This window comes from Hemiscyllium ocellatum, chromosome 9, assembly GCF_020745735.1.
Source record: "Hemiscyllium ocellatum isolate sHemOce1 chromosome 9, sHemOce1.pat.X.cur, whole genome shotgun sequence".
NCBI classification, from domain to species: Eukaryota; Metazoa; Chordata; class Chondrichthyes; order Orectolobiformes; family Hemiscylliidae; genus Hemiscyllium; species Hemiscyllium ocellatum.
Window position 1 is genome coordinate 32144232 of NC_083409.1, and position 15046 is coordinate 32159277.

The 15046-nt window shown below is 42.0% G+C and overlaps 1 protein-coding gene across 1 annotated transcript in view; it reads right to left on the reverse strand.

The window, feature by feature from the left end:
* astn1 (astrotactin 1) overlaps nucleotides 1–15046 on the reverse strand; it is a 2216244-nt gene that overhangs the window by 992360 nt on the left and 1208838 nt on the right. The window contains exon 10 of the mRNA XM_060829548.1: nucleotides 329–466. Coding sequence (XP_060685531.1) covers nucleotides 329–466 — 138 coding nt within the window. The remainder of the gene's footprint in view (nucleotides 1–328; nucleotides 467–15046) is intronic.

The following is a 15046-nucleotide window of genomic DNA, read 5'->3' on the forward strand; positions in this document are numbered from 1 at the left end:
AAGAGAGGTATACGCGTGCGTGAGTGAAAGAAGCAGGGAATGAACCAAGTTTGCCACTACAAGGACGATAAGAAAAAGATTATGAACGGTACTTCATAAACAATTGTGCCAAAATTGTAATTATTCACACCCAGTACTACTTAAAGAAATTCATATCTGTTTCAAGTATCGATTCACTTTCATACTACAAACTTAAACGTTCAAAGGGACTTCATGTATTATTACACCAGTATACTCCTAGATCTAATTCAGGAAAAAATAGATTGAGGTACATGACAGAAGTTGGAAGAGAGCTAGTGGGCCATGCTTTCTCTCTGTGGTCTCTTACCTGACTTCAACTGCATCCTCCATCACTGTCATGTCGGTCTTGCATTTGGCTGATGGGTTAATAGCAAGTTCTGCTGGGGGAATGACAAAGCTTTTACTCAGCGGCAGCCACATTCCTTCCCCAAGTGTGTAGGTAAACCTACGAGAAAAAGGAAAACATGTGTGCTTAGGAATTGCAACTGTAACTGAGAATAGCAGGTAGAGCAAACATCATGGTTACATAAGAGGTCAAGTTTTACACTTGGGGAACAGCATGGGCCACCAGCTAAACTTTTCACAGAATATGCTCATTTCCATGAGCCCTGGAAGCTATGGTTTGATTTTACAGTCTGTCGGCCAGTTGATTGTCTAAGATGGAAATTCAACACCCATGTGCTACCTGCAATTGTGTTAGTTCAGTCAGTGGCTGGGAGAGATAGGCAATGCTTGGTGTTGCTGGAGGACATACTTGAAGATACTTTAAGCAGCCTCAATAAGTGCAGTCTGACCAGGCCTCAGTGTGTTGTTTGGAAGGGGCAGTGATCATGGGACTGGGGCAGGGGGAGTACAGAACGTGAGGTGGTGTTCCAGTAGGGTGGGATGGTCCTTTCCTGCCAATGGAGGTCATTAATCTGTTAAGTATGGGGTGTCCAAATAGGAGGGACTCCCTCTCCCACTCATCCCTTTGAAACTACACTTAGGCCTTCATGGGAACCCTCCACTATTGGTGAAACACTATCAGCAGGTGATGGCCCCAGAGTGGTCATTAATTAGGTACACCACTCCAGAAGGTAGTCTATAGTGACAGGCATGTCCCCTCACTCCATACAGTTTTATGATGCCTGATGGAACAGCCGCTGTCACGGGGACGTAGTGTGAAATTCCAAGAGAGACTTCCAGCATCAGTTGATGAACAGGAATCATATTGAGGTGTTCTACTAGCACAGGTTTATGTAGACAACGTTGTATTTGTCAGAGTTCAGGAGCAGAGGTGTTTGAATGTTGAAGTCATGGAGCCTTTGTCATTGGCCTACCAGAGACAAAGTTTTGGGAAGAAGGGGCCCCAATCAGACCCAAAACTCTCCTTTACTTCTGAGCACCCTGCTCTCCCCCAGCCATTGACCCACCCCCTTTCTGCACCCTCAACCCAAGATCCCAACCTGACTTCAGTCACTTTTGGTCTAGGTCTATTGTTGATTCCAGGACTGTGATAGATACGTTGTAGCAATCAACTTTTTTGCTATGGTGCTACCTATGATAGAGAACTGTCTGCTTTCAATTAATGGCATCTCTGAGGGACAGGAATGTCTACCATGTCATCTTGATGTTGTCCACTTTAGGAGCTGAGAGGCATGTGATACATAGAACATAGAACAATACAGCGCAGAACAGGCCCTTCAGCCCTCAATATTGCGCCTATCCGTGAGCTTATCTAAGCCCATCCCCCGACACTATTCCATCATCATCCATATGCTTATCCAAGGATTGTTTAAATCTCCCTAATGTGGCTGAGTTAACTACATTGACAGGGAAGGCATTCCAAGCCCTTACCATTCTCTAGTAAAGAACCTGTCTCTGACATCTGTCTTAAATCTATCACCCCTCAACTTGTAGCAATGCCTCCTCGTAGAAGCTGACATCATCATCCTAAAAAAAAGACGTTCACTATCTACCCTATCTAATCTTCTGATCATCTATCAAGTCCCCTCTTAATTTTCTTCTCTCCAATGAGAACAGCCCCAAGTCCCTCAGTCTTTCCTCATAAGACCTTCCCTCCAGACCAGGCAGCATCCTGGTAAATCTCCTCTGCATCTTTTCCAAAGCTTCCACATCCTTCCCGTATTGGGGCGACAGAAATGTACACAATATTCCAAGTACGGTCGCACTAGCATTTTGAACAATTGCAGCATTGCCTTACGGCTCCGGAACTTAATCCCCCTATCAATAGAACCTAACACACTGTATACCTTCTTAACAGCACTATTAACCTGGGTGGCAACTTTCAGGGATCTGTGTGTATGGACTCCAAGATCCCTCTGCACATCCACATTTCCAAGAATTTTTCCATTGACTCAGTATCCTGCCTTCATGTTATTCTACCTCATTTATCTGCATTGAACTCCATTTGCCACCTCTCAGCCCAGTTCTGCAGTTTATTCAAGTCTGCCTGCAACCTGCAACATTCTTTCACACTGTCCACTACTCCACCGACTCTCACGTCACCTGCAAGCTTACTAATCCATCCACCTATACCTGCATCCAAGTCATTTACAATGGGCCTTCCCCAATGGAGATAAAGTAGTGCCCTTGCCACCTCTCCAGCAAGGGGGCAAGACCCTTGTCACCTAGATTATATTCTGACCATGAAATGTGGTATCCTAAAGATGTATGCATTGTACACAGTGAATTCACATTGCAGGTGCTAGGTAGTAAGTGTTTTTAAGTAGGGTCTTGGTGATTTCAGAGTGTGATGCCAATTTTAGTTAGCTTGATGGGAATTATTTGAGTTAATACATGGAAAATGGAATTCAAAGCAAAGTTAATTTATACTGTCAGTCGATGAGATCAATCCTGCTCTCTGTTGTGACAGGATATACTGAGGTAGCGTGCTGGAAATCAAACCCTGTTATTCCTGAAGATGTTATAAAAGTTAAACATTTTATAAAAGTAAACAAGATACCCCAACTTAGCTGTTTTTGACCCAGAAAGCACAGAAAAGTTTTCCATACTTAACAAGTCTAATAAATAGGCTCCAATTACAGAAACAATCAGAACTTTCAACATAAACAGTTAGAAAACTCCTCCTATACACAGATAGATAAGAAAAACATGGGTCATCTGGGCAAATAAAAAGAATAGGAAGACATTTCAATGGTGCCTATCCACACAGTTCAAAGGATTTCCCATTTGTCTTGTTAGGCCCTGCTCTTCCTCAAGTTTCCTTCTTGATACAAGTGACCCACACTTATGAAGTTTTTAAGTTGTTGGTTAAAAACTAGAGCTTACAGCAACTGATGAGGGGAAATGAACTGACTTTCTTCAGACTTGAGGTGGTTCCTACCAAAGAGGAGAAAGACTGCTCCTTCCTTTCTGAAGATCCAATGTTTCTGACCCAAGCATTCACATCCACAAGCTGGTCAGCTACCTTGGAGCCAATCACATATTTGTTGGCATACACAAGGCCTTCGTCACCAATAACTGGTAAGCTCACACCAGACCCAATCAGCTGCCTGTTGCCAGCTGAATCTCCGTTCATACACAGCCCTTGGCTCTCACTCATCAAACGCTGAATGTCAGTTAACTAGCCTTCAAAAAGTGTAATATTTGTTTTTAAGTCAGCCTTTTTCTCATGTCAGTTCACAATCAAAAACAAACAGAAAAATAACAAGATACCGTCAGAACAGTCTAAGAATCCTGGGCTGTCATTTCAATGCTCACCACATCCAAAATAATCACAACGTTACTAAATGTTTTCAGATAGTTTAAAAATCTAGATTGCCTTTGTGTGCACTTTTATCTTGAAACAAGACATTGATATTCAACACTAACTGACTTAAGTTAGATTGACATATGCCCTAATGGGATATCTGGTCTTATTTCTGCTTTATTTTCATTGTGTCATCAATCTCCAAATACTTACCACCAGAACCTAGTTCCTTCATTCGCTTTATTGTCAACAAATTGCCAAATTGAAGCCCTAAAGCTACAGTATGACCCAAAAATCTTTCCAAGACATCAAAGAAAATTAATTATGGAAGATTTCATTCAATTAAGTTTTTTTTTAAAGTACAGAGTCTCTTGACTGAATGTGTTTCTGTCAACCTTTTTGATATTGTACAGCAAACTCAGGACATCCTTGACAACCTTCATTCCTGGGCCAATCTGCTGGATCAGCAGTGCCGTCAATCTGCCTGTTTCATTTGTTCAAGCTGGAATCAGTCAGTTGCCTCTTGCTAATAACCTATTTCTCACTGTTGCCCATTGTTAAGCCTTGCATCAATCTCCCCGGTTATTTTGGAAGATGCTTATGAGACCTGAGTAGGTAGTCACCCGAGTACTGAATTAATGGCATTTCATCATTTTCTGAAAGCTTTCCTTACGTCGTAATCAGGTCAAGTTTTAACCTCCAGCATCTGCATTGACACTTGGCTCATTCATGCTGCTGTCAAGCACTATGATAGCCAACAGAAATCTTTTAAGAAGCTTCACCAACTCAAACACATTCCTGATTGGTGCCTGAAAATATTTTGAAATAACACACTGGGTTCCCTAAATTTATCTGATGGGGAACTGTCATGAAATGCGGCATCCCCAATATCCATTTCTCTTCCCACAGAACCTTCCCAGAGTGAGAATGCAGAAAATGTAAGATCTGCCCCGCTCTCTTCAACATCCAAGACCCCATTCACACCTCCCAGGTGACCCAACAATTTACGTGCATTTCTTTCAATCTAACTTGATGTTGCTCACAATGTGATATCCTCTGTATTGGAGGGGGTGGGGTGCAGAAACCAACCTCAGATTGGGAAATGCACTATCATTGGGCCCATATTCCAGAACATGAGCTTCTGGTGTCTGTCATTTCAATGCTCCACCTTGCTCTGTCCTTGCCTACTGAAGAACAATGCTTCATCCCTCAATTAGGCAGTTAATAGCCACCCAGACTCAACATTTAGCTCGACAGTTTCTGCTCCTGTTGAGTTTTCTTTTCTGTTTTTGTTTTGCTTTCCCTCTTCCCTTGCTTTCAGTCAGCAGCATACCTGCTAATGGACTTTGATCTGAGGTGAGCATGAACGTTAGCATCAGACATGCATCAGCCTCAGCACATCCTCACGGCACATCTCTGACTCACTCAGAACACGCTACTCCACTTCAATGCTGCACTTTGGGGTACATGACCTCGATGTTTTGCTCAAAGGGACAAGAATCCACCTCATGCATTGAACCAAGGTATTTCTTTAAGATCTTAGCACTCACTCACATGGACACTCATAGCGTTGGCTTGCCTTACTGCACTTTCATGCCTCATTCGGAACCTGGAGGATCACAAAACATGGGCCTTGCCTGGTTTCTTAGTGATGACACAAAGCCTGGCAACTTGTTAGGATCGTGAGCTGTGATCAGATAAGAGGGTGGACATGTTGCTATATCAGTGCAACACCTGCACCATGAATCAGCAGTGAACACAGCATGAAGGGTTTAGAGGGACATGGGCTAGCTGCTGGTAAATGGATCTAGATTGGGTTAGGATATCTGGTCAGCATGGACGAGTTGGACCGAAGGGTCTGTTTCTATGCTGTACATCTCTACGACTATGTGCTTCAACTAATTTACCATATCTCCAAGCATAAGTGGATTAGCCCTCAGTTAAGACAAGGTTTCCTACCACAATCAGTTAAGGACAGCATCTATTCACACTTTAAGGGCTTTAACATATCAGTTGGCTGCTTGAGGTGGAGAGAATCAGGGGCTCTGTATTACTGCAGTTGGAGAGCGGACCATCGTTAGTCCTGCAGGCCCGACGCACCCAGTCAGAGGATTCAGAGAAAGCTTCATAGTCAGTGATTACTCTCAGACCATTCAGAGATCTGCTCACTCATTAGTTGGGTCTTTCCAAATCAGTCAGGGATTTTCTGTGGCCAGTCCAGGGCATATGTTCACAATAACAATATCAGGGGTCACTGCTGCAGTCAGGCAGCTGCGGAGGTCCACTCTTGTCTGATCACTGCTCACACCCCGAACAAGCTGCCTGGCTTCATGTCATCATGAAGAGACAAGGAAAGACAGAGATTTGTGAACCTTCACTGAGAGGATTGAAGGCAGCATGTTGGGTTGGAGAGGAGACAATAATTGTGAAGAAGGCAGCTCAATATACAAGGATTGGGGGGACAGAAGAGGTGGGAGGATATGGGCCGCACTATCAATGACCACAACTATCCATACTTCAACGGTGGGAACAGTGCAGCATGTGTCTGTCATGGCTAAACTGTAGGACCAGGGCACAGGGTGTAATGACAGCTGTTTGGGAACATGTAAAAGCTCAGAATTGATGAGAGATAACAGGCAGTGCAAGGAAGGAAGTATTGTGGGGGTTCAGTGGAGGCGGCGATGGTCTTCCATGACCAGGCTGAGCCAGAACTCCCTGTGAAACGCACCCGACATTGCTTTCCAGCCTCATGTAAATTGTAACTGTGCAACGGTAATGAGAAATGGCTGTGACCACAACTGCAATGGGTGCAGTAATCCTTTTTTTTTCTGTCTGAGTAAATAGACTGTGTGTGTGTGTGAGAACAATGTGAGGCCTCTTCAGGGGTAATCACATAAATCAGGCACTTAAACAAATACTGCAGCTGATGGAATTCTGAAATACGCTTAAGAGAACACAGGAGAAACTCAACAGGTCGGGCTGCACCAGTGGAGGAAGTTAACATTTCAAATCTGCTTTGGGGTTTATTATATCAAGATGATAGTTTGGAAGCAGAGTCATACCAGACTTAAAAAACATTAATGATGTTTCTCTCTCCGTAGATGCTGCCTGACCTGCTGAGTTTCTCTAGCATTCTGTGTGTTTGCTACTTAGACAGTGCAGGTTGAATTCATCTGTAATCATCGAACCTAGCATGTGAAATGCATACAGTACCCAACTGAGACACACAAGTAACCTTGACCATGTAATTAGTCATTACAGGTAAATCATGATCATCACTGTGAAGCAGAAGTAATTCCAGGTGATTTTAAGCATGTTATCTGTGGGCCACTATTAATAAAAAAGCAATCCAATATTTCATATGCTGCCCAATGGCATAGAGCTGATACCTACTCATCATAAACTGTAAGTTTTCACCAATATGCTCCTATATACTGTGTTGTCTTTCTTGGGTGATATGGAGATGGGAGTTGGTGGGACTGAGGTGAGATATTAGTAATCATATCATATAGCATTTAGAAATTCCTGCTCTAATTGTGTGGCATGGTTTGTGCTGCACAGGCCGCAATGTAAAATGTGCATCTTGGGGCCTTCCATTGCCCTTCTTATCAGAATCCTCCATGTCACACTGTATGGATGACTATGCTACACTTTCACGTCTGCAAATACTGACTGCTCATATTGTAAAGAATCTCTCCACTTTGCAACATTCCCCACACAGGTTGGTTGGAATTGTGACCAATGGATCCAGCAATAGCAGACTTCATAGTCATGATGGGTCTGATGCCATAAAGCTGCAGAGGAATTGAGAAAGAATAGATGCACCAGCAAGCCCAAGGCCAAGCAGCAACCTGTACTCGATGCCAATTTGTCTCTATGTCTCAAGATCACTGCTGAAGGTCAGGATGTGGAGGAGCTACTGGACATTCAGTTTGTCATCCTCAATGCCAGGCACGGTATCACCGTGGACTCAGGATTCCCTGCGACACTGTCACAAAATGAACCAACTGCCTGAGTGGCACCTGCAAACTGAAGCTGTGTGAGGCCATTCCATCCTCGTGCTCTTCAAGGTGACAGCTATGCTAAACCTTCATGCACTTGGTCTAACTCTTCAATTTCATTGGAATTCTCCAACTTGAATGGAGACATTCAGAGGGTTCCAACTCTAGCGGAGTTGCCCGGTTGGAAAATTCAATTTCCGGGCAACTTCTTCAGTCTTCTACCCTGGGGATTTCACAGTGCCTCCCTGGGGAGATCCCAAATCCATGATAATGACAGCTGTCAGGCCATCAAAAAATCCAGGCCATTATTTCTGATATCTTCTGAATTTAATTGCGTATGTTTTGCTTTCTCAAGATGTGTTTATCGCTAAGTGATAACAGTTCTGCAGCACTACATGCTTCTTGAAGAGCTTTCTCTCATTTGCACCTAAAATGGAGGGTTTGTCTCCTTCATCGGTAAAATGCCTTTATCACAGCTCTTCTGAAGGTCTGCTCAAGCTTTGAATCCACCCAAAGTTAACAGGCTATTTACTGGATTCTCTATGTCTCTGTGTCTGTAACTTTAGATGGAGAATTGTTTTGTGGCACATTACTTTTGTTTCTGGAACCTTGTGAAAACGGATTGCCATGGCAGTAGTGCTTCAACTGACTTGAAGGTAACGTTTTACCTTCTCCCTTTTCCAGCCTGTGCCTTTTTTAACATTTCCCTTGGTCCACCAGGAATTCTGAGCTTCACTCATGGACTCTCTGATACCTCTTCAGTCAATTTTGAATTTCCACCAGAACTCTGGTTCTGTGGACCTGCCACACAGGCTGGATCTCCTTTTGGAATTACGCATTTCCCTTTGCTAACTCTCCTGTTGTAGAAATGCTGTGACCTTTCACTGGGATGGTCTTGCTCAGTGAGGATTGTAACAAGGACCTCTTCTGTTGGGATTTTAAATCTCCAGCCCTTCCACACTGCTGGTCTTGCTGTACAAGAGGGCAATTTTCAACAGGGTGTGAAATAGATGTGCTTTGTAGGCAACTAAATCAAATCCACACTTGCTCATCGCCATGTTGTATGAGTATCTCAGCTCACAATGCAATACGAGCTGCTGCACATGAAAAATGTTGTCATTACCATCATTTTCAAGTGTAAGAAGCTAGTGGGGGAAGAAAACCACTTCTTGTGTGAGTAGGTGTGGCTAATGGCATGCCTCATCATTAACAGTTTCAGACTTCTACACATAAATTCAGCGCATTACATACATTGCAGAGTGTTTTACCTCTCTACGTAAATATATATATTTTTTATTTTTCAAAACATTCCAAGCATAGTCTCGTTTGTGAATCTTGTTAAACCTTAATGCATATTCATTATTAAATGTTACTGAATGGTTAATTTGTGTCACTTGAACACATAATAAATTGTACAATAGAGAATTGTCTCTTCTAAACCTCAGCTTAATATACTTGATTGTAGATCATTTGAAATGAATATTTCAGGGCAGGCTGATTAAATAGATTACAAGAATACACCAAACAGACTTCAGTGGAGCAATGAGAATTAATTGAGAGAGGACAGTTATATCTGGCACCTGTAATTGTGATTTACGGTCTAATCTCTGACATTATTACTTTCACCTTTCATTCTCATTGATTTTCCCATGTGGGAGGATAGCAAGCTTTAATGCTGATTGGAATGAGAGAAAGAGAGAGAGAGAGAGACTCTCACACACAAAGAAAGAGGGTGCAGAGATGCAGACAGAATGTGAAAGATACAGAAGAGAAAGAGGCAGTAAAATCGTTACAAGGAGAGAGGCCTCTGTGGTAATAAATCAGTTGAGGAAGGCTGTACACATGGTGAGGGAGGTTTAACACTGTCTGATTTCCTCACTAAATGGCTTGGAGATCTGCCTGTCTGAGTGTATAATAGATTCCATTTGAAATAAATAAGGCAGACACATTAGTCTGCAGTAAAACTGAGCCTTATGTATCCAAATTATATCAGTCATATGCAGGCCCTGGAATACTTAGGTATTGTATCCTGGTCCACAAATGAATCTCAGGGTTGCCTGTTGATCCAGTCTACTCTCCAGTGTACTGAAAGCAAAAAGGGTAGAGTATTTAATACCCACAACTGAATTGTGGACTAAATCAGGGTCCATTACCATGTCACAGAGGTGGAAGGAAACTGTCCCTGAGCTCAGCTTGACTCACAAATCAGCAGAGACTCACGTTTAACTGGGTTTCCAGAGCAATCTATCAGGACATTGAAAGGGCAGTCGCACATAACCTTATTTTAGATGAGATTAGAATAGATTCCCTACAGTGTGGAAACAGGCCCTTCAGCCCAACAAGTCCACATTGACCTTCCGAAGAGTAAGCCACCCAGACCCATTTCTCACTGACTAATGCACTCAACACTGTGGGCAATTTAGCATAGCCAATTCACCTGACCTGCACATCTTTGGACTGTGGGAGTACCCGGAGGAAACCCATGCAGACACGGGGAGAATGTGCAAACTCCACACAGACGGTCGCCCGAGACTGGACCTGGGATCCTGGTGCTGTGAGGCAGCAGTGCTAACCACTGAGCCACCGTGCCATCCATGACCATAATTGTGCTGAGCCTGAATGTTGCATTGGTGTAAATTCACTTTCACACCCCTCAATGAAGTCATAAAGTCACAAGGCAAACAACCAAAGGCATGCCCCACCTCATTTCCCTGACATTTGAACTTGGACAAATAGACATTCTGTGGTGGCACTGTTCCTTGTTCTCGAATCTAAGTTTGGAAATGTGCCCGGACTAAATTCCGGGATTGATGAGCTACTAACTTCCCCTTATCCAGACCGAAGTAGTGAAAATAACTATTATTTATAATGTTACACTAGAATTGCTCCTGGACTTGCACAGAACCATCAGAAGAGTGGGATATTATTTCCTCATTCATTCATTTTCCTGAGCTTGGCTCTTGTTTCAGATGGATAGTGGATTTAAAGTGGGCTTTCCCTTCTGGTTGATAATACGATGCTCTGTTACCATTTAGCTGAAGCAAGGATCAAACAGCTTCAAGCACCCACTCACTCACTCACTCCAACACCCATTTGGAGATCTGTTCACCATATACACAATGGAGTGTTCAAATCATTAGACAGACCGACCGTTGGAGCATTAAGCAGTGAAACAAAGGACATAAAACAAGGGGAAGCACCAAATATCACATAATAGGAAGAGTTGGGAGGGGTTAAGGTGGAACCAGCAAGTGGATTAAGGATGGGGCAAGAGATTTTGGAGGGGGAAGGTGGTGAATGCCTGCTTTTGGATGAAGCCCCCAGATCATACAGACCTCTTGATGCAAAGCATGGTAACCTTGGAGCATTCATCTCACATATGGACTTGGGATCAATGGCCTTTCTTGCTGGTAACAAGGCATAAAGTTAACGAAGGCATCAAATCACAATTGCAACATACTGCCTGAGGGACGTTCCCACAGGAAACTCTGGTGAAGGTGGCAGTTCTGAGACCACTGCAACAGCAGACATGTCATGTCATCGGGAGAAGGAACAGGCTGCAGTTTTTTTCTCCTGAATGACATCTTCTGCCAACCAAACCAATGCAAACACACATGGACTTAATTAGAATGATATATCCTCAACCCAAATGAGCTTGTACCCATGCAACACCTGGTCTCCGTCAAAATTGGTTGCAGACGTCACTGTTTCGCAATTGCATCAATCTAAATTCCTGAAATGTTGGCACAGGAGCAAGTGTCTAGTCACGATTAAATATTTAGTTCCCTCAGTGCTCCAAGTTTTTCCAAACTTTTCACTTCAAAATTAATGAATGTTCCATCACTCTCTGCTGTTGCTGGTAACAGGTATGTCTCATCTAACCCAACTCCATTTACCTCGGCTGCACTGCAAGCTTCACGTCCAAACGTTCGATATGACAATATCAGGCGCCTCACTTGCCTCGATTTGAATAACCAGAGTGGAGAAACCGGCAGGCAGACAATGGAAGATTGATTATGAAGTGACTGCTGCCATTATAGAGTGGAAGCCCATCCTGCTCACAGAGTGAAACTTAACTGAAAGGGGTACTGTGAAATAAAGCCCAAGCAAAGTCAAGAAATTCAAAGCATCATGTGGCAGTGGTTTTTAACTAGTTTTAATAATTATTTTCAACAGTAGAGAGATATTCCTGGAATTACAGACACCCTGCATACATGAATGACACCACAATCATCAGATGTGAAGATCTCTCAGTGAACTATACTCTCAGTGAATCCAAAACTAACGATAGTTGGTTCTGAAATCCTGTTCACAATTTGTGGAGGAAAATGAAGGAACAAAGCTTCACAAGTCTGCTCAATTTAATTAGACTATGCTCTAGTAAAATATCTATGAGAAATAATTACTGTTTGGCACTTGGATATCTCACAATTCTCTCACCTATAATCCAACTGTGATCACTTGTTTGATGTGCAGTACTGCAATCTTTCTTACTTTTTGATTGGACAAGCATAAGGCGGGAAACATTTTAAAATCAAACAAACTTTTATTGGAATTAAAATCGATGATGCAGAATTTTCATTGCTATTCAGTCATGCTTCTCAATGCCAACCAAAAGTGTGAGCATTTAATACTGATGTATTAAAGATCTCAACTACCACACTGTAGAGTCATGAATTTAAGTCATAGAAAACAAGGAATCAAAATAATTTCCTCCAGCAAGCTCAATGCTTCTGCAGATCAGGCAGAAACCTACCTATCACTGATTCCACTAACCAAGCTCCCCTGGGTTAGTCTTACTATAAATATGGATCCATGACCAATCATTAAAGTTTCACAGTAGCCATTTATCCTGGCATGTGAGCGACTGAACCCTAATCTGCTTCCTACTTCCTTATCAGGAACAACTGAACTCTGTGGAATATTTAATTGCCTTATTTTGTAACTATCTGTGTAACTGTTCATCTCATCCATAAGGAGATAGTCAGGTGAGATTTTCCTTTCTAAGCAACGTTCATTTCAGTGAATCTCTAATAACAGTATCAAGTGAGAGTGGTCTTTATCACTGCATCCCCTCTATAAACAGCCAACGCTGGAAATAACTTGAACTCAGCAAATAAGGAGGATGTCACTTGGTTTCAGGGATTTGTATTCAATAAATAATTTTGGTGAAACAAAGACGAAGTACCACACGGAAGTGATAGTTGAGCAGATGTAATTTGACATTGCCCTGATCAATTCCAATTGTTATCTCTAACTAGCTAGTTACAGAACGAACAAAAACAGCCTCTATTTTTTGTAATGTAAACTCTCCAATTCCTTGTCTACTTAAGGCTATAAATTTTAACGTCAGTATAATTTTGGAGAAAACCACTCAGCACCAGTGTCTGAATTTACAGGAGAAATTAATCCAAACACATTTCTCTAAGATTGGGTACACACAAATCATCTATCTTACTGTTGTGAAATAGTACACATCTTTGCTCAGTCACAACTGGACAGTCCATCAAGACATATACTACGTTACTTGATCATGAAATTATACCCAATCCTTCTGGTGAGAATTTCATCTCGGTTGCTGTGCAGTGGCACTGTAATTGATTGCAGTGATTTTACTGAGGTTTCTCAGTGTGGGATAGTAGAAATGTCATTGAACTGTACAAGCATTTAACCACATCAAAGGATTTTCATATTCAAGTAGGAAATTTAAAACAGAATAAAAAAACAACTTTTCAACATCCAGCAAAATGACAGAATGGGACATGAAGGGAGGGCAGGTTTTAAAATACTAGTACAAATATTTATTGGAATATTTTTAAAAGTTTAAACATTGGTTACCAGACAGTAAACATGAGGGACACAACAGGTGACTATCTTTATGCACCAAGAAATTATATCAAAGTAGGGAAATTTACCACTGGAACAAATTTAAAAGCTTTGTGTCTAAATGCACAAAGCACTTCAAATAAAGTGGATGAAATAATCATGCAGATAGATGTAAATGGGTACGATATATTGGGATTATTGAGACATGGCTGCAGGGTGACCAGGAATGGGAACTAAATGACCCAGGTTATTCTGTACTTAGGTAGGACAGACAAAAAGGAAAAGGTGGTGGAGTGGTATTGCTGGTTAAAGAGGAAATTAACACAGTAGTGACAAAGGATATGAGCTCTTGCAATGTAGAGTCTGTATGGGTTATGTTGAGAAATACTCAGGGGCAAAAATCATTAGTGGGTATCGATAGAGATCCCCAAACTTCAGTGATGTTGGAAATGGCCTCAAACAGGAAACTAGAGATGCATGTAATAGGGGAATTTTGACAATTTTAATCTGCACATTGACTGGGCAAATCAAATTAGCCACAATGCCGTAGAAGAGGAATTCCTGGAGCGTATACAGGCTGGTTTTCTTAACCAATATGTGGAGGAACCAAATGGAGAACAGGTCACCCTAGACTGGGTACTGCATAATCATAAGGGAATCATTGCCATTGCAGCTATGCGAGATCCCTTACGGAGGAGTGACAAAAACATGGAAGAATTCTTTTATCAAGATGGAGAGTGAGGTTGTTGATTTGGAGACCATGGTGCTGAATCTTAATAAAGAAAACTATGATGATATGAGGTGTGAGTTGGACTTAATAGGTTGGGGAGAGGCACTTAAAGGGATGACAGTGAATAGGCAATAGTAAATATTCAATGAACGCATTGTGGAACTGTAACAACTGCTTATTCCTGTCCAGCACAAAAGCAAAATGGGTAAGAGGGCCAATCCATGGGTGACAAAGGAAATTAGAGATGGTATCTGATTCAAGGAAGAAGCATACAGTGTGTCCAAGAAAAATAATAGATCTGAGGATTGGCAGCAGTTTAGAATTCATCAAAGAAGGACAAAGGGATTGATTAAGAGGGAAAATACAGAAATACAGTATAATAGGAAGCTTGTAGGAAACATAAAGACTGACACAAAGAGATTCTATAGGTGCCTGAAGAGAAATAAATTAGTGTAGAAATAAATAAATTCCCCTACAGACAGAAAAGTGTGTGTGTGTGTGTGCGTGTGTGTGTGTGGGGGGGGGGGGAGCGGCGGAGTATAATAGGGGACATTGAAACAGCTGAGCAACTGAATACATACTTTGGTTCTGTCATCACGAAACAGGACACAAATCAGATACCAGAAATATTGGAGAATGCAAGACTTACTGAGAAGGAAGAACTGAGGGAGATCAATATTAGTTGAGAAATGGTGCTGGGAAAATTGAGGGGATTGAAGGCAGATAAGTCCCAAGGGCCTGATAATCTACATGAGC